This window comes from Lepisosteus platostomus, chromosome 14 (genome assembly GCF_059453375.1).
Source record: "Lepisosteus platostomus isolate fLepPlt1 chromosome 14, fLepPlt1.hap1, whole genome shotgun sequence".
In the NCBI taxonomy this organism is placed as follows: domain Eukaryota; kingdom Metazoa; phylum Chordata; class Actinopteri; order Semionotiformes; family Lepisosteidae; genus Lepisosteus; species Lepisosteus platostomus.
Genome location: NC_142624.1, coordinates 722,501 through 745,358, shown reverse-complemented (window position 1 = coordinate 745,358; position 22,858 = coordinate 722,501). Strand labels below are relative to the sequence as shown.

The window sequence follows — 22,858 nt, the reverse complement described above, 5'->3', positions numbered from 1 at the left end:
ACACTCAGTCTGTAACAACACGTCTGCACCTCTGTGTCCTGTGTCAGGGGGACAGTGGGGTTACAGACAGAGACTGGACACTGGAGCTGGAGAGAGGATAGAGTCACCCAGAGATCACACAAACACTAGCAGGAGAACAGACGCACACTAGCAGGAGATAACACACACACTTATACGAATACATTGTGATATTATTGTGCTCAGATGCTGTCATGTCCACGAGAGAAGAACACCACGTGAAATTCACCGCAAAAAATCGCAACATCTGCTTTCGGTGTCTAATAAAGTCAATCATGCTGGAAAAGGCACAGTTCCGTGGGTATCTGGCTCCACCTAGCGGCGGAGGCCCGTTGCTGCACATCGGCTTCGATCATTTGCTGCGACGGATCTATTTACGTTTTTAAATTAAAACGATTGTATTCACTTCCACTAATCACCTTCTGCATTCTATGAAGATGCAATAATATATGTCGGATGGACCCAAACATTTAATTTGGTGTTGTGTTTCAGGGACTAGGTCTTTGTGTACAGTGTGTGTAGTGTGTACTGTGCAGTTACAGTACAGTGTGTGTAATGTGTGTGCAGTGTGTCAGTGTGCAGGTACAGTACAGTGTGTGTGCAGTGTGTCAGTGTGCACGTTCAGTACAGTGTGTGCAGTGTGCAGGTACTGTACCGTGTGTATAGTGTGCAGTGTGCAGGTACTGTACCGTGTGTGCAGTGTGCAGGTACTGTACCGTGTGTATAGTGTGCAGTGTGCAGGTACTGTACCGTGTGTGCAGTGTGCAGGTACTGTACCGTGTGTATAGTGTGCAGGTACTGTACCGTGTGTGCAGTGTGTAGTGTGCAGGTACTGTACCATGTGTGCAGTGTGCAGTGTGCAGTGTGCAGTGTGCAGGTACTGTACCGTGTGTGCAGTGTGCAGTGTGCAGTGTGCAGTGTGCAGGTACTGTACCGTGTGTGCAGTGTGCAGGTACTGTACCGTGTGTATAGTGTGCAGGTACTGTACAGTGTGTGTAGTGTGTAGTGTGCAGTGTGCAGTGTGCAGTGTGCAGGTACTGTACCGTGTGTGCAGTGTGCAGTGTGCAGGTACTGTACCGTGTGTATAGTGTGCAGGTACTGTACCGTGTGTGCAGTGTGCAGTGTGCAGGTACTGTACCGTGTGTGCAGTGTGTAGTGTGCAGGTACTGTACCGTGTGTGTAGTGTGTAGTGTGCAGGTACTGTACCGTGTGTATAGTGTGCAGGTACTGTACCGTGTGTGCAGTGTGTAGTGTGCAGGTACTGTACCGTGTGTATAGTGTGCAGGTACTGTACCGTGTGCGCAGTGTGTAGTGTGCAGGTACTGTACCGTGTGCGCTCTGATTACCCTTCACCCAGAAACACGCGGGCTGGCCGCTGCTTGATTAATTGCACGCGAAATAACGGGAAACGACCAGATTCGGAAGTGGGGGCGGGTGCCTTGGCAACCAGGCAGGATTAATCAAATTAAGCTGCAATCGATCCAAACCAGATAGCATTTTTCACACCACCCCGATTCCGTTTTGCTTACATCTGTTAATCGCACCGTCACGTTATGATGTAATTGACTAATTCCATGCCACTGACAAACAGTGTTTAGCTTTTCGTCTTTGTTGGACCCAGATACTGGAATTGCATTAACTTGCATAACCCAGAAATGGCTGATTAGTGGCTACAGGACAGGTATACCCAAGTCAGGCCCAGTGACACGCAGAAACGGTCCGGATTCCTCGCCTGCGTCTCTCCCGTGTCCCTGTCGGGCCAGCGAGTCTCCCCCTGGTGGCCAAGCCGGGAACTCGCCCCCTCTGCTGCTAAAACAAACCATCGACCGTGGCAACAATATATTTTAAAAACAATCGAGAAAGAACTGTGTTGTCTCCTTTAAATCACTTACATCCACAATGTAAAGACATCAGAAATGCACACTGATTTTTTCATACAAATAGAATAAGGACATGAATAGGAATTTATATTTGGGACTGGAAATGTATTTTTTGAAGAAAAAGATGAGAAAAATATAAAAGGAGAAATTGTTGTCTGGGCTGTGTCAGAGTGCTGGACTCCTCAGGGACTAGAAGAGTCTAGAGCCTGTGACTGGGCTGTGTCAGTGTGCTGGACTCCACAGGGACTAGAAGAGTCTAGAGCCTGTGACTGGGCAGTGCCAGTGTCCCAGACTCCACAGGGACTAAAAGAGTCTAGAGCCTGTGACTGTGCTGTGTCATTGTGCTGGACTCCACAGGGACTAGAAGAGTCTAGAGCCTGTGACTGGGCTGTGTGTCAGTGTGCTGGACTCCACAGGGACTAGAAGAGTCTAGAGCCTGTGACTGAGCTGTGTCAGTGTGCTGGACTCCACAGGGACTAGAAGAGTCTAGAGCCCTGTGACTGGGCTGTGTCAGTGTGCTGGACTCCACAGGGACTAGAAGAGTCTAGAGCCTGTGACTGGGCTGTGTCAGTGTGCTGGACTCCACAGGGACTAGAAGAGTCTAGAGCCTGTGACTGGGCTGTGTGTCAGTGTGCTGGACTCCACAGGGACTAGAAGAGTCTAGAGCCTGTGACTGGGCTGTGTCAGTGTACTGGACTCCACAGGGACTAGAAGAGTCTAGAGCCTGTGACTGGGCTGTGTCAGTGTGCTGGACTCCACAGGGACTAGAAGAGTCTAGAGCCTGTGACTGGGCTGTGTCAGTGTGCTGGACTCCACAGGGACTAGAAGAGTCTAGAGCCTGTGACTGGGCTGTGTCAGTGTGCTGGACTCCACAGGGACTAGAAGAGTCTAGAGCCTGTGACTGGGCTGTGTCAGTGTGCTGGACTCCACAGGGACTAGAAGAGTCTAGAGCCCTGTGACTGGGCTGTGTCAGTGTGCTGGACTCCACAGGGACTAGAAGAGTCTAGAGCCCTGTGACTGGGCTGTGTGTCAGTGTCCTGGACTCCACAGGGACTAGAAGAGTCTAGAGCCTGTGACTGGGCTGTGTCAGTGTGCCGGACTCCACAGGGACTAGAAGAGTCTAGAGCCTGTGACTGGGCTGTGTCAGTCTGCTGGACTCCACAGGGACTAGAAGAGTCTAGAGCCTGTGACTGGGCTGTGTCAGTGTCCCGGACTCCACAGGGACTAGAAGGGTCTAGAGCCTGTGACTGGGCTGTGTCAGTGTGCCGGACTCCACAGGGACTAGAAGAGTCTAGAGCCTGTGACTGGGCTGTGTCAGTCTGCTGGACTCCACAGGGACTAGAAGAGTCTAGAGCCTGTGACTGGGCTGTGTCAGTGTCCCGGACTCCACAGGGACTAGAAGGGTCTAGAGCCTGTGACTGGGCTGTGTCAGTGTGCTGGACTCCACAGGGACTAGAAGGGTCTAGAGCCTGTGACTGGGCTGTGTCAGTGTGCTGGACTCCACAGGGACTAGAAGAGTCTAGAGCCCTGTGACTGGGCTGTGTCAGTGTGCTGGACTCCACAGGGACTAGAAGAGTCTAGAGCCCTGTGACTGGGCTGTGTCAGTGTGCTGGACTCCACAGGGACTACAAGAGTCTAGAGCCCTGTGACTGGGCTGTGTCAGTGTGCTGGACTCCACAGGGACTAGAAGAGTCTAGAGCCCTGTGACTGGGCTGTGTCAGTGTGCTGGACTCCACAGGGACTAGAAGAGTCTAGAGCCTGTGACTGGGCTGTGTCAGTGTACTGGACTTCACAGGGACTAGAAGAGTCCAGAGCCTGTGACTGGGCTGTGTGTCAGTGTGCTGGACTCCACAGGGACTAGAAGAGTCTAGAGCCTGTGACTGGGCTGTGTCAGTGTGCTGGACTCCACAGGGACTAGAAGAGTCTAGAGCCTGTGACTGGTCTGTGTCAGTGTGCTGGACTTCACAGGGACTAGAAGAGTCTAGAGCCTGTGACTGGGCTGTGTCAGTGTGCTGGACTCCACAGGGACTAGAAGAGTCTAGAGCCCTGTGACTGGGCTGTGTCAGTGTGCTGGACTCCACAGGGTCTAGAAGTGTCTAGAGCCCTGTGACTGGGCTGTGTCAGTGTGCTGGACTCCACAGGGACTAGAAGAGTCTAGAGCCTGTGACTGGGCTGTGTCAGTGTGCTGGACTCCACAGGGACTAGAAGAGTCTAGAGCCTGTGACTGGGCTGAGTCCGTGTGCTGGACTCCACAGGGACTAGAAGAGTCTAGAGCCCTGTGACTGGGCTGTGTCAGTGTGCTGGACTCCACAGGGACTAGAAGAGTCTAGAGCCCTGTGACTGGGCTGTGTCAGTGTCCTGGACTCCACAGGGACTAGAAGAGTCTAGAGCCTGTGACTGGGCTGTGTCAGTGTGCTGGACTCCACAGGGACTAGAAGAGTCTAGAGCCTGTGACTGGGCTGTGTCAGTGTCCCGGACTCCACAGGGACTAGAAGAGTCTAGAGCCTGTGACTGGGCTGTGTCAGTGTCCCGGACTCCACAGGGACTAGAAGAGTCTAGAGCCTGTGACTGGGCTGTGTCGGTGTTCTGGACTCCACAGGGACTAGAAGAGTCTAGAGCCTGTGACTGGGCTGTGTCAGTGTCCCGGACTCCACAGTGTTGGTAATTCCTGCACATTACCGCAGACTCGGATGATAAAAGCATGCACGGCCAGCGTGCTCTCCGCACTCGATTAGCCGGGCCTGACGCGCTGCTCTGATTGCGCTGGATGCTGGGGAGCTCAGAGCCCGAGCGAGCGAGAGGGGGTCCAGCGCGAGCGCGAGAGCGAGCCGGAGAGGAATCCGATTAATCCTGCGATCGCGCGGCTGTCTCCCGGTCCGGAGGGTATCGATCGCGGAGCCGCGAGGCGGGAGCCCCCCCGTGGCAGCGCGAGCGCACTCCCCGCTGGGCTGCGCGAGCGCCGGGCGCCCGTTCCGAAGAGGAGCGCGAGGAGAGAGAGCGCGCGAGGAGGAGGAGGAGAGAGGTGGGGGGAGCTGCGCGTGAGCGGGCGGCCCGTGCTGCTGCTGCTCGCGGCTGTGCGGGAATGTCGTCATCAGAGTAACGGCCGCCGCCTGCGTCTCTGTCGACACAGCGTCCCCGCCGAACCGGACCGGACCTGGACCGGACCCGCACCCGGGCCGCTCGGGGAGATGTGCGGGGCGGCTCAGGGGCTCGCAGGAGCGTCGTTTCGGGCGACCAGCGCGACCCACGGCGTGAGTACCGGCCGCGCGTGTTTCTGTCACCCGTGTGCCTCGCTCGCGGGCGGCCCGCTGCCCTGGCGGGTGGGAGTGGGAGCGGGAGTGGAGGGGCTGTGCGGCCTGAGTGGGTGTCGTGTCGTGTCGTGTTGTGATTAATAGCGCAGACACACACACACAGAGGAGCCCGCCGGTCTGCCGCCCGAGCCCCTGGGGGTGTCTGTGGGGGTGTGGGGGGTCACTGGGGCTCCCGCTGTCCCTCTGGGCTCTGGGGTCGGGGAACCCCTGACCCCTGCAGGCCGGGGCAGTGACCCCAGATCTTTCGACCCGATCGGACTGTTTCCACACCCCGACGCTGCGGGCCGGACTGTGGACTGGGGCCCCTGGAGGCCCCTAAAGCCCAGACTGACCCCGAGAGCCGGGAGCTGTGTGGGGGTGCTTGGGGTGTTGTGAGACAGAGGGCAGCCCCAGGCCCCAGCAGGAGGAGGCTCGAACCCTCTCTCAGGGGGTCACAGTGTGAGGGGTCACACCTGCGGACACTCCCAGTGCAGAGCAGTCTGATCCACTCCGGGTTTGACTTATTCAACATTGTCAGGGGGACAGCAGTGTCTCCAGTCCAGTCAGGAGTGTCAGTGTGAGAGGAGAGGGACAGCAGTGTCTCCAGTCCAGTCAGGAGTGTGTCAGTGTGAGAGGAGAGGGACAGCAGTGTCTCCAGTCCAGTCAGGAGTGTGTCAGTGTGAGAGGAGAGGGACAGCAGTGTCTCCAGTCCAGTCAGGAGTGTGTCAGTGTGTGAATTCAGGGACAGTGTGAGAGGAGAGGGACAGCAGTGTCTCCAGTCCAGTCAGGAGTGTCAGTGTGAGAGGAGAGGGACAGCAGTGTCTCCAGTCCAGTCAGGAGTGTGTCAGTGTGAGAGGAGGGGGACAGCAGTGTCTCCAGTCCAGTCAGGAGTGTGTCAGTGTGAGAGGAGAGGGACAGCAGTGTCTCCAGCAGTGTCTCCAGTCCAGTCAGGAGTGTGTCAGTGTGAGAGGGGAGGGACAGCAGTGTCTCCAGTCCAGTCAGGAGTGTGTCAGTGTGAGAGGAGAGGGACAGCAGTGTCTCCAGTCCAGTCAGGAGTGTCAGTGTGTGAATTCAGGGGCAGTGTGAGAGGAGAGGGACAGCAGTGTCTCCAGTCCAGTCAGGAGTGTGTCAGTGTGAGAGGAGAGGGACAGCAGTGTCTCCAGTCCAGTCAGGAGTGTGTCAGTGTGAGAGGAGAGGGACAGCAGTGTCTCCAGTCCAGTCAGGAGTGTCAGTGTGAGAGGAGAGGGACAGCAGTGTCTCCAGTCCAGTCAGGAGTGTCAGTGTGAGAGGAGAGGGACAGCAGTGTCTCCCTCAATCACACACACTGATACACCCGTCACACTCACTCACACTCACTGATACACCCCTCACACTCACTCACTGATACACCCCTCACACACACTCACTCACTCACACTGATACACCCCTCACACACACACACACTGATCACTCACACTCACTGATACACCCCTCACACAGACTCACACTCACTGATACACCCCTCACACACACTCACTCACACACTCACTCACTCACACTGATACACCCCTCACACACACACACACACACTGATACACTCACTCACACTCACTGATACACCCCTCACACCTACACACACACACTGATACACCCCTCACACTCACTGATACACCCCTCACACTCACTGATACACCCCTCACACACAGATACACCCCTCATACAGGTCTGTCTCCCTCTCTCTTCCCTGTCACCCTGCCTGTCCTGTCTCTCTTCTCTCTCTGTGTCTCCTATCTGCTCGCTTCTTTCTTTCTGTCTCCTCTCCTCTCTGCTTGCTCCTCTCTCGTCGTCTTCTCTCCTCTCTGCTCACTCCTCTCTCTCTGTGTCTCCTCTCTCCTCTCTTTCTCTCCCACGCCCCCTCTCTCTCTCACAGCTGCTCTGCTCTGTGAGGCCTCAGCAATTGGGTTGCCTTGGTAACTATGATGAAAATAGCTAACTGTCATCATTAGGTGTGCGGTAACGATACGCTGTCATTGTTTTACAGGGGGAGACTGGGGGGATCATTTTGTTCATGGTGGGTAGAGGGAGGCAGTGTGGGACAGTGGGTAGAGCTGAGAGAGAGAGGCAGTGTGGGACAGTGGGTAGAGCTGAGAGAGAGAGAGAGGCAGTGTGGGACAGTGGGTAGAGCTGAGAGAGAGGCAGTGTGGGACACGGGGTAGAGCTGAGAGAGAGAGGCAGTGTGGGACAGTGGGTAGAGCTGAGAAAGAGAGGGAGGCAGTGTGGGACAGTGGGTAGAGCTGAGAGAGAGGCAGTGTGGGACAGGGGGTAGAGCTGAGAGAGAGAGGCAGTGTGGGACAGTGGGTAGAGCTGAGAGAGAGAGGGAGGCAGTGTGGGACAGTGGGTAGAGCTGAGAGAGAGAGGGAGGCAGTGTGGGACAGTGGGTAGAGCTGAGAGAGAGAGGCAGTGTGGGACAGTGGGTAGAGCTGAGAGAGAGAGGCAGTGTGGGACAGTGGGTAGAGCTGAGAGAGAGAGGCAGTGTGGGACAGTGGGTAGAGCTGAGAGAGAGAGGCAGTGTGGGACAGTGGGTAGAGCTGAGAGAGGGAGGGAGGCAGTGTGGGACAGTGGGTAGAGCTGAGAGAGAGAGGCAGTGTGGGACAGTGGGTAGAGCTGAGAGAGAGGGAGGCAGTGTGGGACAGTGGGTAGAGCTGAGAGAGAGAGGGAGGCAGTGTGGGACAGTGGGTAGAGCTGAGAGAGAGGATACTTCTTTTTTTAAGTAAATACTCCCACCCAGTTTAGTGAATGGTGTTAATTAGCAGCACTTATTAACACAATTACTAGTGCAATAAGTGCAGATACGTGAGCCTGCTGTGGAATCAGTGAGGGTTGTTGTGTTCTCTAGTGGACAGCTTGTGTTGATGTGATTATCTGCATCTCTGCTGTACAAGACGTTTAGGAGCTTGGCTGTGAAGGGTGATGAATGAGGGTTTTCATATTTGGGACAAAAATGAGGCTGACTAATTAATTCTTCACCATCAAGGCTAATTTTCCCTGCAAGTGTATTTATAAACTCAGTGAGAGGAAACAAGACAAACAGAATTCAGACAAGTCCTCCAGACTCCCAGTTACACTGCGGTCTGATCCGCTCCGGGTTGTCCGGCTGTCTCTGGCGCTGGACAAGGTGGGAGCTCCTCCTGTCCCTGCAGGAACACAGCACACAGAGGGGCTGGAGGGACTGGATCTTCTCAGTAAACAGAGCAGCTTACGGAGTGATGAAGAGCAGGAGAGGTCTCTTTACACCACGAGTGGTGGGAGGAGGGTGTGTCTGAGCAACACGGCCCCGATCAGGACTCGGCGGGATGAGACTCTGGGATTGAAGAGCTTCTGGACAGAGGCAGGCTGAGGGCACTTGTGTCTGAGGCGAGATCTCACTGGGAGTCTGACTGACAGTACTGTCACACCTGGAGTGGATCAGACTGCTGCGCACTGGGAGTCTGACTGACAGCACTGTAAACCCTGGAGTGGATCAGACTGCTGCGCACTGGGAGTCTGACTGACAGCACTGTAAACCCTGGAGCGGATCAGACTGCTGCACACTGGGAGTCTGACTGACAGCACTGTAAACCCTGGAGTGGATCAGACTGCTGCACACTGGGAGTCTGACTGACAGCACTATAAACCCTGGAGTGGATCAGACTGCTGCACACTGGGGGTCTGACTGACAGCACTGTAAACCCTGGAGTGGATCAGACTGCTGCACACTGGGAGTCTGACTGACAGCACTGTAAACCCTGGAGTGGATCAGACTGCTGCACACTGGGAGTCTGACTGACAGCACTATAAACCCTGGAGTGGATCAGACTGCTGCACACTGGGGGTCTGACTGACAGCACTGTAAACCCTGGAGTGGATCAGACTGCTGCACACTGGGAGTCTGACTGACAGCACTGTCACACCTGGAGTGATCAGACTGCTGCACACTGGGAGTCTGACTGACAGCACTGTAAACCCTGGAGCGGATCAGACTGCTGCACACTGGGAGTCTGACTGACAGCACTGTAAACCCTGGAGTGGATCAGACTGCTGCACACTGGGAGTCTGACTGACAGCACTGTCACACCTGGAGTGGATCAGACTGCTGCACACTGGGAGTCTGACTGACAGCACTGTAAACCCTGGAGTGGGTCAGACTGCTGCCCACTGGGAGTCTGACTGACAGCACTGTCACACCTGGAGTGATCAGACTGCTGCACACTGGGAGTCTGACTGACAGCACTGTAAACCCTGGAGTGGGTCAGACTGCTGCCCACTGGGAGTCTGACTGACAGCACTGTCACACCTGGAGTGGATCAGACTGCTGCACACTGGGGGTCTGACTGACAGCACTGTCACACCTGGAGTGATCAGACTGCTGCACACTGGGAGTCTGACTGACAGCACTGTAAACCCTGGAGCGGATCAGACTGCTGCACACTGGGAGTCTGACTGACAGCACTGTCACACCTGGAGTGATCAGACTGCTGCACACTGGGAGTCTGACTGACAGCACTGTAAACCCTGGAGTGGGTCAGACTGCTGCCCACTGGGAGTCTGACTGACAGCACTGTCACACCTGGAGTGGATCAGACTGCTGCACACTGGGGGTCTGACTGACAGCACTGTCACACCTGGAGTGATCAGACTGCTGCACACTGGGAGTCTGACTGACAGCACTGTAAACCCTGGAGCGGATCAGACTGCTGCACACTGGGAGTCTGACAGCACTGTCACACCTGGAGTGGATCAGACTGCTGCCCACTGGGAGTCTGACTGACAGCACTGTAAACCCTGGAGTGGATCAGACTGCTGCACACTGGGAGTCTGACTGACAGCACTGTAAACCCTGGAGTGGATCAGACTGCTGCACACTGGGAGTCTGACTGACAGCACTGTCACACCTGGAGTGGATCAGACTGCTGCACACTGGGAGTCTGACTGACAGCACTGTAAACCCTGGAGTGGGTCAGACTGCTGCCCACTGGGAGTCTGACTGACAGCACTGTAAACCCTGGAGTGGATCAGACTGCTGCACACTGGGAGTCTGACTGACAGCACTGTCACACCTGGAGTGATCAGACTGCTGCACACTGGGAGTCTTGACTGACAGCACTGTAAACCCTGGAGCGGATCAGACTGCTGCACACTGGGAGTCTGACTGACAGCACTGTAAACCCTGGAGTGGATCAGACTGCTGCACACTGGGAGTCTGACTGACAGCACTGTCACACCTGGAGTGATCAGACTGCTGCACACTGGGAGTCTGACTGACAGCACTGTAAACCCTGGAGCGGATCAGACTGCTGCACACTGGGAGTCTGACTGACAGCACTGTAAACCCTGGAGTGGATCAGACTGCTGCACACTGGGAGTCTGACTGACAGCACTGTCACACCTGGAGTGGATCAGACTGCTGCACACTGGGAGTCTGACTGACAGCACTGTAAACCCTGGAGTGGGTCAGACTGCTGCCCACTGGGAGTCTGACTGACAGCACTGTCACACCTGGAGTGATCAGACTGCTGCACACTGGGAGTCTGACTGACAGCACTGTAAACCCTGGAGTGGGTCAGACTGCTGCCCACTGGGAGTCTGACTGACAGCACTGTCACACCTGGAGTGGATCAGACTGCTGCCCACTGGGAGTCTGACTGACAGCACTGTCACACCTGGAGTGATCAGACTGCTGCACACTGGGAGTCTGACTGACAGCACTGTAAACCCTGGAGTGGGTCAGACTGCTGCCCACTGGGAGTCTGACTGACAGCACTGTCACACCTGGAGTGGATCAGACTGCTGCACACTGGGGGTCTGACTGACAGCACTGTCACACCTGGAGTGATCAGACTGCTGCACACTGGGAGTCTGACTGACAGCACTGTAAACCCTGGAGCGGATCAGACTGCTGCACACTGGGAGTCTGACAGCACTGTCACACCTGGAGTGGATCAGACTGCTGCCCACTGGGAGTCTGACTGACAGCACTGTAAACCCTGGAGTGGATCAGACTGCTGCACACTGGGAGTCTGACTGACAGCACTGTAAACCCTGGAGTGGATCAGACTGCTGCACACTGGGAGTCTGACTGACAGCACTGTCACACCTGGAGTGGATCAGACTGCTGCGCACTGGGAGTCTGACTGACAGCACTGTAAACCCTGGAGTGGATCAGACTGCTGCGCACTGGGAGTCTGACTGACAGCACTGTCACACCTGGAGTGGATCAGACTGCTGCACACTGGGAGTCTGACTGACAGCACTGTCACACCTGGAGTGGATCAGACTGCTGCACACTGGGAGTCTGACTGACAGCACTGTCACACCTGGAGTGATCAGACTGCTGCACACTGGGAGTCTGACTGACAGCACTGTCACACCTGGAGTGGATCAGACTGCTGCACACTGGGAGTCTGACTGACAGCACTGTAAACCCTGGAGTGGATCAGACTGCTGCACACTGGGAGTCTGACTGACAGCACTGTAAACCCTGGAGTGGATCAGACTGCTGCGCACTGGGAGTCTGACTGACAGCACTGTAAACCCTGGAGTGGATCAGACTGCTGCACACTGGGAGTCTGACTGACAGCACTGTCACACCTGGCGGGCTGTCTGAGTGCAGAGTTTGCCGTACTGGTAGTCTACACTAGTGGGGTGGACAGTATCCCTTCCCTCCATCTTTTCAAATTTGATGTGTCTCCTGTTCCTGCTGTGCGGATTCTTCCCCTGCCTCCGTCTGCCCTGTCCAGCTGTGGACACACAGGCCTGCAGAGACATGTCCAACTGTGGACACAGGCCTGAAGATATTAATCCAGCTGTGGACACACAGGCCTGCAGAGACCAATTCAGGTGTGGACACAGGCCCGAAGATATGATTAATGGGAGTCTGACTGACAGCACAGGACTGACTGACAGGACTGACTGACTGTCCATCTGTGGACACACAAACCTGCAGAGACTAATCCAGATGTGGACACACAAACCTGCAGAGACTAATCCAGCTGTGGACAAAAAGAGCTACAGAGATCAATCCAGCTGTGGATGCAGACTGGCAGACGTCAATCCAGCTGTGGACAGACAGTCCAACAGCGAACAGTCCAGCTGTGGACAGACAGTCCAACAGCGAGCAGTCCAGCTGTGGACAGACAGTCCAACAGCGAACAGTCCAGCTGTGGACAGACAGTCCAACAGCGAGCAGCCCAGCTGTGGACAGACAGTCCAACAGCGAGCAGTCCAGCTGTGGACGGACCAGCGGACGGTCTGTAATGTCCCTACAGCCGAGCAGCCACTACAGCTGCAGGAAAAAACTCCTTGCTTAGTTTTTGATCTCGCCTCCAACGTGGAACGTATCTCAGAAATCAGGTGACGGGCTAATTAAAACGCAGTTTAATTAAGCAGCGCCAGGCGCGGAGAGGGAGAGATGGGGGAGGCCGGGCGGAGGGAGAGGGGGTGTGTGTGTGTCTGTAATACGAGGCGGTTCAGCTTTCAGGCAAACGTCGTGCGTGTGCGGCAGAACGGGGGTTTTTCGCGTCTGGTTCGGGAGGGAAGGAGCAGGCAAGATGGGGGCAGAGACGAGCCGGCCTCGCCGCTGAAATGACTGCCGACACAGTGTTGTTTTTCTCGGAGAAGCGGAGATCGCCTGTTACTCCGGCGCCCGGCCGACACGGGGGAGAGGGGAGGGCGGCCCGTCCGCTATGTGGTTGGCCCTCGCCGGTCAGCTGAGAGACAGGGTCCCCGGCACGTCCTTCGCCTCCGAGATTTTTGGAAGGGGGATAAAAATAACACGCCGCACCTACGTAGGAATAATTGCGGCGGTGGGGGAAAAAAATAAAATAGAAAGCGGCCGGGACTCTCGTGACGGTGCCGACTCGGCCGCGGACGCTCTCCCCGGGAGGCGGAGCAGGGAAGGCGGCCAGGCGAGCTACGGGAGCCCGAGGATTCGCCCGGCGCTCGAACCGCCCCCTTCGCTCCAGCTTCTGGCCTGACCGTGCCGCACGCCGCCTCCGGCCGCCGAGAACAGGTACCGTCGCCGTTTTCGTGTTTTTTTCTCCTGCTACCTCCCGGCCCAGAAACGACATTTTGTTGTTCCCGGCGGCGCAGGTACGCCGCGGTCTCATTGTTTTTCCAAGCGGGGCTGGTGCGGAGGTGAGGAGGTGTCTGGGCTGAGGCAGCGTGGCCGGTCACCTCCGGGGGGCGGGCGGGGGGGCAGGCAGCGGGCTCTCCCCGGTACCGCTGGGGCCCGGGCGGTTCGGGGCGCGATCGGTTCGAGACCAGCCTCTTTCGGGCGGAGGACGGCGGCTCGGCTGCGGGTCGAGACCCGAGCCTGCCCGAACCGCGGCCGTGGCGGCGCTCGGAGCCGGCGGTTGTTCTGGACCCGTCCAGAACCGGTTCGGCATTCATCGTCGCGAGGTGCGGAGCCGCGGCCGGCGGGCGCTGTGGGAGAAAGGGAGCGAGCTCTCAGTGGGATGCCGTGACTCTTGGCCAGGTGTTGAACCCACTATCGCGGACTCGCACCGTCACCCCAACTTCTGGGGGGGTGCTGTCCCCGAGACCCATCCGACAGCCGGTGCGGGAAAGGAGGGGACTGACGGCGCTCGGCTCGGTCCCATTCACAGGGCTTTGTGGGCATGCCGGAGCCGGGGCTGATACAATTAACGAGATACTTGCGGACATTTACAGGACGAGCCCAGAAGTAAACATTGACAGACGCCACACGCGGCACGCTGGGAGGTCAGTCGCTGCTCCCCAGGCGGGACAGGAGGCCACCTGCTGGGCCCCCTCCCTCTCCTGGCAGGGCTGGGAGCTGTTCTGCCTCTGGGATTCATTTGCAATTGTGTTTGATATTTTTATCTACTTCTGTATATTTATTTGTTATATGCAATCCCAGAGTATCTGTCACAGTGCTGTAGGAAGTGTATCTCTGTCTCTGTTTCTCCTCGCTGGCGAGGTCTGCCTGTGTCCAGTGTCTCTGGCCAGGCTGTGTCACTGAGCCTGTCCTCTCTGGACAGCCAGGTCTGCCTGTGTCCAGTGTCTCTGGCCAGGCTGTGTCACTGAGCCTGTCCTCTCTGGGCAGTCAGGCCTGTCAGTGTCCAGTGTCTGTGGCCAGGTTGTGGTCACTGAGCCTGTACTTTGTAAGGGTCTGTTTCTTTATGCTGTTTCTTATCTTGGTCAAATATTCGGCTAGTCTGTATTGTCTGTTTAGGGTTCTGTAGCATTCCAGTTTATGCTGTGTGTGTGTCCCAGTGTGTGAGATATTGCTGTTTGATCTGTGCTGTGATGTGGTTGAGTCTGGGTTGTGTTGCTCTAGCAGTGCTGTCCTGAGGCTGGTTAGTGTTGGTGTGGCTCAGGTCAGTGAGCCTCAGGACCAGCTGGCTCAGGGGGCTCTGTTTTGGGCTCAGCTCTTGGCTCAGCAGGGCTTTGTGGTGGTAGGAGTTCTAGTCACGGCTTTTTTGATGTATCGAATACTATTTTGCTCTTTTGTGTATGTTGATCAGCAGAGGGTATTGTCCTAATTCTGCCCTGCACATACTATCTGGAGTTTTTCTCTGCACATGGAGGGTGTTTTTATAGAACTTAGATGGGGTGTTTATTTTGTGTAATCCTGGTGTGAGTGGACCCTACACTTCACTGCTCTCTCTTTCTGTGTTGGACATGACGGGACTGAATGCATTCGCTGTCAAATTCACATTCAAACATTTCATTAGCATGACTGATCATTTACAGTGTTTTCAAAGCAGATAGAATTAACAATATGGCAGTGGGAGTTCAGCCTGTCCTCTCTGGACAGCCAGGCCTATCAGTGTCCAGTGTTTCTGACCAGGCTGTGGTCACTGAGCCTGTCCTCTCTGGACAGCCAGGTCTGCCTGTGTCCAGTGTCTGTGGTCACTGGGCCTGTCCTCTCTGGACAGCCAGGCCTATCAGTGTCCAGTGTTTCTGGCCAGGCTGTGGTCACTGAGCCTGTCCTCTCTGGACAGCCAGGCCTATCAGTGTCCAGTGTCTCTGGCCAGGCTGTGGTCACTGAGCCTGTCCTCTCTGGACAGCCAGGTCTGCCTGTGTCCAGTGTCTCTGGCCAGGCTGTGGTCACTGAGCCTGTCCTCTCTGGACAGCCAGGTCTGCCTGTGTCCAGTGTCTCTGGCCAGGCTGTGGTCACTGAGCCTGTCCTCTCTGGACAGCCAGGTCTGCCTGTGTCCAGTGTCTCTGGTCAGGCTGTGGTCACTGAGCCTGTCCTCTCTGGACAGCCAGGTCTGCCTGTGTCCAGTGTCTGTGGTCACTGAGCCTGTACTCTCTGGACAGCCAGGCCTGTCAGTGTCCAGTGTCTGTGGCCAGGTTGTGGTCACTGAGCCTGTACTTCGTCAGAGTCTGTTTCTTTATGCTGTTTCTTATGTTGGTCAAATATTCAGCTGGTGTGTATTGTCTGTTTAGGGTTCTGTAGCATTCCAGTTTGTGTTGTTTGTGTGTCCCAGTGGGGGAGGCAGTGCGTGTGCGTGTGCGTGTGCGTGTGCGTGTGCGTGTGCGTGTGCGTGTGCGTGTGCGTGTGCGTGTGCGTGTGTTACCGGCGCTGGTAACGCTGCTGTCCGCTGTCTGCGCCCGCAGGTCCGGCGCGCTGTAGCCCTGCTGTTCCCAGCCGGAGACGAGTCTGCGCAGGGCCCGGACCGAGAGGAAATGGGCCGGCCGATCCCGCGCGGGCCCTGAGAGCCTCGGAGCGAGCGCACCTGGCCGCTGAGAGCCTGTGGACCAGAGACTTCTGTCCTTTCTTTGTCTTGTGCTTCTTGTGATCTGTGGCGGGCGCGGCGCGGCGCGGCGAGCCATGTGCTGACGGCCGAGCGCGCCCCGTGACGCCAGAGGGACCAGACAGCGCCGCCGCGCGCAGACGCCGGCGCGCCAGCATGCAGACGTTCCGCGACGGCTCCGCGCCCGCCTTCCCCGGGCCCGCGGGGCAGGCCGGCGGCGCAGGCGGCCCCCCCTACCCGCCGGACGCGCTGGGGTCCCCGCGGCTGGTGGAGGACTTCGTGGGCGCGGGCGGGCCGCTGCCCCACCCGCAGGGCGCGCTGCCCCAGCCCGGGATGGGCCTGCACGCGGGGTACGGGGGCCGCAGGGGCGGCGGCGGCGCCGGGGAGCCGGGGTACCCGCCGGCCAGCGGCGCCGCGGGCAGCAGCTCCTACCGCAAGGAGGTGGCGGAGTACTACTACATGGCCAGCAAGGAGGCCCAGCGCCGGGGGCAGGCGGCCGGCGGCTACGGCGGCTTCGGCTACCCGTCCCTGGAGGGCCACCCGCTGGGGCCCCAGTACCGGCCCGCGGGCCCGGCCTCCGGGCTGCTGTCGCACTACCAGCTGGACTACAGCGGCGCCGCCTTCTCGCCCTCCCAGCAGTACGGCGTGGCCCAGCAGGCCAACTCGCAGGGCGCGGCCGGCTCCTCCTCCTCCTCCTCCTCCTCCTCCTCCTCCCAGCTGCACCTGCGCCAGCAGGCCTACCCTTCCCACCAGCCCCTGCTCCCGCAGGGCGGCCCCCCCTCCTCCTCTTCCTCCTCCTCCTCCTCCTCCCAGCAGCCGCCACACCCCCGCGGGGGGTACCACCTTGCGGGGCACCGGCTTGGCCCCCAGTACGCCCACTACCCCCCCACTCCGGCCGCGGGGGCCGCTGGCTCCTACGGCTCGCCCCCGCAGCACTACCACAGCGCCGCCTTCGACTACGGGAAGGTGAACTCGGCCTCTTCCTCCTCCTCCTCCTCCTCCTCCTCCACGTCCAACTCCGCCGGGGCTGCCCCCCTATCGGGGGGCCCTGGGGTTCCTGGGGGCGCGGCCACCCCCGCGGGGCAGTACGACAGCCTGGGGCAGGGCTACCCCCCGGGGTACGGGTACCTCTCGCAGCCCTCGCCCCAGCACCACCCCCACCCCCTCCCCCACTCGCACCGCCCGCTGCCCCACCCCTCCCCCCACCCGCAGGGCCTGGGCAAGATGCACCTGGGGGCGGCAGCGTCCTACCCCCCCCCAGGCAAGCTGCCCCCCCAGGCCCTGCCCCCCTCCTCCTCCTCCTCCTCCTCCGTCGCGCCCTTCGCCCCCCAGGAGGCCTCGTCCCAGTCGCCCCTGCAGCACCAGCAGGGGGCGCCGCCGCCCCAGCAGTTCCACCAGAACTTCAGCCCCATTTCCAACCCCTCCCCGGCCGCCTCGGTGGTCCCCTCCCCCAGCTGCAGCTCCTCCCCCTCGCCGCTGATGGGGGGGGCCGGGGGCGCCGGGGAGGGGGCCGGGAATTCGGCCGGAGCGTCCCGGAGCAGCCAGGGGCCCGGCCGCCCGCCGGCCCCGCTGCCGCAGCTCAGCCCCACGCCCAGCGCCGGCCCTGTCCGCCGGGAGGAGGCGCCGGCGCTGTTCCGGGCCTCGGCGCTGGACGGGCCGCCTGACAAGCGCCCGCCGGACCCGGGCCTGAGCGGCCTGAGCGCCCTCAGCGCCCTGAGCTCGCAGGTGGCCAACCTGCCCAACACGGTGCAGCACATGCTGCTGTCCGACACGCTGCTGCCCCACAGGCGGGCCAAGGAGGCCCCCCCGTACCCCCCGGCCCCCCCGGCGCCCCCGCCCGGCCTGCTCTCCTCCGGCAGCAGCTGCAGCGGCGCCAGCAGCACCGGCGGCCCGCCCCGCCGCGGCGCGTCTCGCAGGCCGGGGGCCGCGGAGGGAGGGGGGGGCGGGGGCTCCTCCGCCAACTCGGACGGGGGGTCCCAGGCGGACGAGCTGCTGAAGTCGCCCCAGTCGCTGGGGAGCCCCGGCGCGGGCGAGCGGCTGCGCCAGCTGAGCGGCACCAGCAGCGGCTCGGAGTCGGCGGGGCTCCCTCAGGCCGCCGCCGCGCGCGCCCAGGCCGCCGCGCACTCGCCCTCCCGCACGGAGGGGGGCGCGGGGGGGCCCAGCAGGAGGGCAGCGCCGGCCCAGGGGGCGCCCCCTCCCGCTCTGCAGCAGCAGCTCTCTCCCTCCTCTTCCTCCTCGTCTGCCTCGCCTTCCTCCACGCCCGCCCTGTCCAACCCGCCGCCCCCGCCCCCGCCCCCCCCGCCCCCCTCCTGCAGCCCCCCCGCGCCCGCGCCCGCCCCCGCGCCCCCCGGGGAGGAGGTGGAGCCGAGCGAGCCGGCCCCCGCCGCGGCGCCCTCTGACCCCCGCGAGCCGCGGGCCGAGGAGGACGAGGACGAAGCGGAGGAAGAGGAGGGCGGCGCGGCTGAGGGCGGTGAGGGCGAGCGGACCCCCAGCCGCCCCCCGCCGACCCCCTCACTCCTGCCCCGCGCCGCCGAGGAGGACGAGGAGGAGGAAGGGGAGTACGGACAGGAGGGGCGCAGGAGCGTGTCGGGGGCCCGCTCCCTGAAGGAGCAGAGCTCGGGAGTCGGGGTGATCGTGTCCGTTCGCTCCGAGCCGCCTGAGCCCCGCCAGGAGCCCCCGCCCCCCGCGCCCGCCGCGGGGACCCCCTCTCACGCCCCCAGACCTCAGGGGCGCCAGGCGTGGGCTGCAGACCCCAAAATGTACTCGTCGGACGACACTCGAGGGCCCCCTGGGGACACCACCAGCCACAATGGAGAGGGGGGTGTGGGGTACCCCTTGCATTATGGCCCCAAAACGGCCCCCGCCGCCAGCGCGGGGCGGCTCCCCGCTTCGCAGAAGAGTCCCTACGGCTACCCGGACGCGCCCCCCTCCGGGGTGGGGCCGAGGAGCTCCGCCGGTGCCATGGCGGGGGGCTACCAGGGGTACCACCAGCCGCTCCCCCACTACGCCGCGGCGGGGGGGGGCCGGAAGGGCCCCGGGGCCCGCGCGGACAAGCAGCCGCCCCCCCCTCCGCACCCGCAGCAGGGCCCCAGCCTGCTGCAGGAGGTCCTGCAGGGGTACCACCTGGACCGGCGCTACGGCCGGGCCGACCCCCCGCCGGGACCCCCGCACGGCCCCGCCCTCTCGCGGCCCCCGCAGGGCGTCCTGGCCAGCCCGGACCACCCCCCCACCCCGGCCCCCACCGGCAAGCACTACACGGCCGGGCCCCCCTCCGCGGCCTGGGGCCACAGCTGGGCCGACAAGAAGGGCGCCGAGCCGCCGGGCCCCAAGCACATCAACCTGGCCGACTACTCGCTGGCGCGCAAGGCGCCGGAGCCGCCGGGCCCGTCGGCCGTGCAGCAGCTGCTCCTGCAGGACGCCGAGCCCCTCGCCGGGCCCGCCTCGGAGCGCCGCTCCGTCATCTGCGACGTCTCCCCTTCCCGGCGGACCACCCCGGAGCGCGAGAGGGCCGGGCCGCAGGCTTCCGCGGGGGCGTCGGTGATCCAGCAGTCGCTCTCCTCCTCCTCCTCCTCCTCCTCCTCGCTGCAGCCGGAGCCAGGCAGGGCGAAGGACGCGGACCGGGACCGCGGGAGGGGGGTCCGCGACGGGGCCGCGGGACCCCCACATGTCTCCAAGGATCGGGAGGCCCACCATCAGAACCGCCTCTCCCCGGGGAAGGACGCGAGAGCCCCGGCCCACCACCGCGGAGGGCCCTCGGCGGACCCCATTGACGTCCTGCGGGCGCTGTCCCCCGGGGGCGGGAGGAGCAGCAGTCTGGCCTACCCTCCCCCCCCCCACCACCACCACCACCACCACCACCCTCCCACCTCCTCCTCTTCCTCCCTCTCCTCCTCCTCGCGGTACCCCGGCTACTTCCCCGGTGTGGACAGCGGCGGGGGCCCCGGGTTCGGGCTGGAGCAGGCCGTGACCGCGGGAGGAGGGGGCCTGGGGGGCCACAAGATGAGCCCCCACTCCCAGCATCATTCCCACCACCCGCCCCCCCCCCTCCACCAGCCCGCGCCCCACAAGAGCCAGCTGTACCCCCACGCGCCTGGCGTGGACAGCCGGGGGGAGTGGGCCTCCCAGATGCACCACGGCGGCCGTCCCGCCGGGCACAAGGACCCGGTTCTCATGATGTCGCCTGGCTCTGGAGGGCACCGGCACCAGCACCAGAGCCCCCAGGGCCCGCGGGCCCAGCCCGGCCTGCTGTCGCCGGGCTCCCAGCCGCCCCAGTCCCAGCAGAGCAGCTACTACAACATGGTGAAGCTGTGGGGCATGGCGCAGGCGGGCCGCGACGTGGACAGCCAGGGCAGGAGGGGCTCGCTCGCCTCCCCGCCCAAGCGCCACGCCGAGCTGGAGCCCTCGGCGCGGGGGGTCGCGGAGGAGGTCGTCCAGTCGTTCCGCCCCCTGTCGGCCGGCGCCTCTGCCGGCTCGCCCGCGGCCCCGGGCCTGGGGGGGCAGCACCAGCACCCCAAAGCCGGCAGCGCGGGGGACGCCAACCCCCTGATGATGCGGCGCCGCGTCCGCTCCTTCATCTCCCCCATCCCCGCCAAGCGGCAGCACCACGACGCCCCCCACCACCTCCAGAGCCCGCGGCCGCCCCCCTGCGCCGGCTACCCCGCCTCCGGCCCGGAGCGGCCCCTGCCGGCCCCGAGGGGCCCCCTGTCGGGCCCCGCCGGCCTCCACGCCCACCCGGGGCCGGAGCTGGACCCGCTCTCCGCCAGCCCCGAGGGGCCCCAGCTCGGCGGCCCCTGCTCGGCCCCCGCGGCCCCGCACGCCGGCTCGCCGTCCCCCTCGGGCAAGACCAAGATCCTGCCCCCCCGCAAGGGCCGCGGCCTGAAGCTGGAGGCCATCGTGCAGAAGATCACCTCGCCCGGCGTGAAGAAGGCCGCGCCCGGCAACCACAGCTCGGCCCCGCTGCGGGGCGACGAGGGCGCCGCCGCCGCTGCCCCGGGGGGCCCCAGAAACAGCTGCGGCGGGGGCGCCGGTTTCCCCAGCCTGGGCAGCGGCGGGGGGCTCCCCTTCCTGGGCCAGGGCCTCTCCCTGGACGAGATCATGTCGTACCGCGGCGCCGAGGAGACCGGCCCGGCCCCCCCCTCGGCCATTCCCTACCCCTGCGGCGACGGGGAGCCCCTCGAGAGACGGGGCGCGACCGGAGCGGGGGGCGAGGCGGGCCGGGAGGCGAGAGGCCTCTCCGGGGAGCTGGGGGTGGCGGATGGCGGCGGCGGCAGGGACGAGGCCCGGAAAGGAGAGCTCAGGGCACCGGACCTCACCCTGCTGGGGCCGCTCCCTCCCCCCCCCGCCCTGGCCCGCCCGGCGCCCTCCCCCTCCTCCTGCTCCTCCAGCTCCTCGGCGCTGTCGGACATCCAGCGCTTCGCCAGCACCTACCAGCAGCTGGAGCCCCGGCGGGGCGAGCAGGGCGCCGCCGCGCTCCTGAGGCAGAAGCTGCAGGAGGCCGGGGGGCTGGCGGGCGGCCCGGCCCTGGAGGAGTTCTCCGGCAGCCCCCCGGCCTACGGGCCGCCCAAGCCGAGCCAGAACCAGAACGTGTACCAGCGCCTGGGAGAGCCTCACGCCCTGGGCAGGCCGCACCCCCCCCCGCCCACAGCCAGCCCCGCGGGCCCCCAGGAGCCGAAGCCGCCCGAGAGCGTGGTTCCCAAGGGCTACTTCCCTTCCGGCAAGAAGAAGGGGCGGCCGGTGGGGAGCGTCAACAAGCAGAAGCGGGCCCAGGCCCAGGCCCAGGCCCAGACGATCCCCGGGGCGCCCCCCTCGGCGCCGGCCGCCCCCCAGGCCTACCTGCCCCCCCAGAACAACACGGGCAACCACAAGAAGGGGCCGGACCCGGCCGTGCCTCTGGCGCCGGCCGCGCCGCAGCTGCAGGAGGGCGGCGCCGCGGCGGAGGGGCCGCAGCAGGCCGAGTTCAGGCCGCGCCGCCAGAGGCAGAGGAAGCCCCTGGAGCCGGGAGCCGACGGCGTCGCGGTCCGGCAGAGGCGGCGCCGGCGGAGGGCCGCCAGCAAAGCCGGGAACCCCGAGACGTTGGGGGCCGTGGAGGCCGCGGGCGGGGAGAGCCCGGGCTGCGGCGCCGCTGTCAGGAGTGGGGTGTGGCCCGAGCACAGGAAGCCCGTGTTTTCGCCCTACATCCACGTGGAGAGAGGGGTCCAGGAGCTGGGGGCCGTGTGCACGATCGTGAACGCGGAGGAGGAGGACCAGAGACGCAGGCCCGGAGGGGGGGGGGCTCTGGGGCCCGCGGGCGGGGCTCTGGCGGCGCTCTCCTCCCAGAGCCAGGGCGCCCAGCTCCACTACCTGCCCCACGCCAGGAGGGAGAGGGAGCGGGAGAGGGAGCAGCCGGCTGAAACCCGGGAGAAGCCCAGAGCCAAGCCGAGCGCCTCCGACAGCGCGCTGCAGTCCAGCCCGACGGGCAAAGCGCTCCCCTCTTCGGGGTACGTCCTGCCTGGACCCCCGGTGACCGAGTCCGGAGTCGTGGGGCTCCTGCTGTGCTGCTTGTGCCGAAAGTGGGCCAACTACAAGAATCTGGGGGACCTCTACGGGCCCTACTATCCCCCCGATTACGCCGCCCGGCTTCCCAAAAACCCGCCTCCGTTGCGGCAGGGCCAGGGCCCGCCCAGGGCGGGGGGGGTGTCGGCCCGGGGGGGGCCGGGCTGGGAGGGCTCTTCCGTCGGCGAGGGCGAGGGGGCGGAGGTCAAGCTCGAGGACGGCAGCGGCGCAGCGCCGCCGGCGCCGGACACCGAGGAGGGCGGGGAGGCGGCAGGCGGGGCGCCGGGCTCGGCGGACGACACGCAGCGGGCGGCCCCACCGCCACCCCACGCCCCCGCCGCCGCCGCCGCCGTCGGCAACCGGGAGCACCGCAAGCTGACCTCGCACCCGCGCTTCAAGAGGC

General features: G+C 62.6%; 1 protein-coding gene across 4 annotated transcripts in view; it reads left to right on the top strand.

Annotated features, from left to right (window-relative positions):
- The first annotated feature begins 4,643 nt into the window (after positions 1-4,643).
- tcf20 (transcription factor 20) overlaps positions 4,644-22,858 on the top strand; it is a 23,101-nt gene continuing 4,886 nt past the window's right edge. For 2 of the 4 annotated variants that reach the window (XM_088606902.1, XM_088606899.1), the window contains exons 1-2: positions 12,611-13,214; positions 15,788-22,858. The exon at positions 15,788-22,858 is cut by the window's right edge and continues 236 nt beyond it. In XM_088606902.1, the coding sequence (XP_088463028.1) occupies positions 16,081-22,858 (6,778 nt within the window). In that variant the 5' untranslated portion in view covers positions 12,611-13,214; positions 15,788-16,080. Of the gene's footprint in view, positions 5,150-12,609; positions 13,215-15,787 lie in introns of those variants that run through there. The other 2 variants (XM_088606900.1, XM_088606903.1) reach the window with 2 other exon arrangements.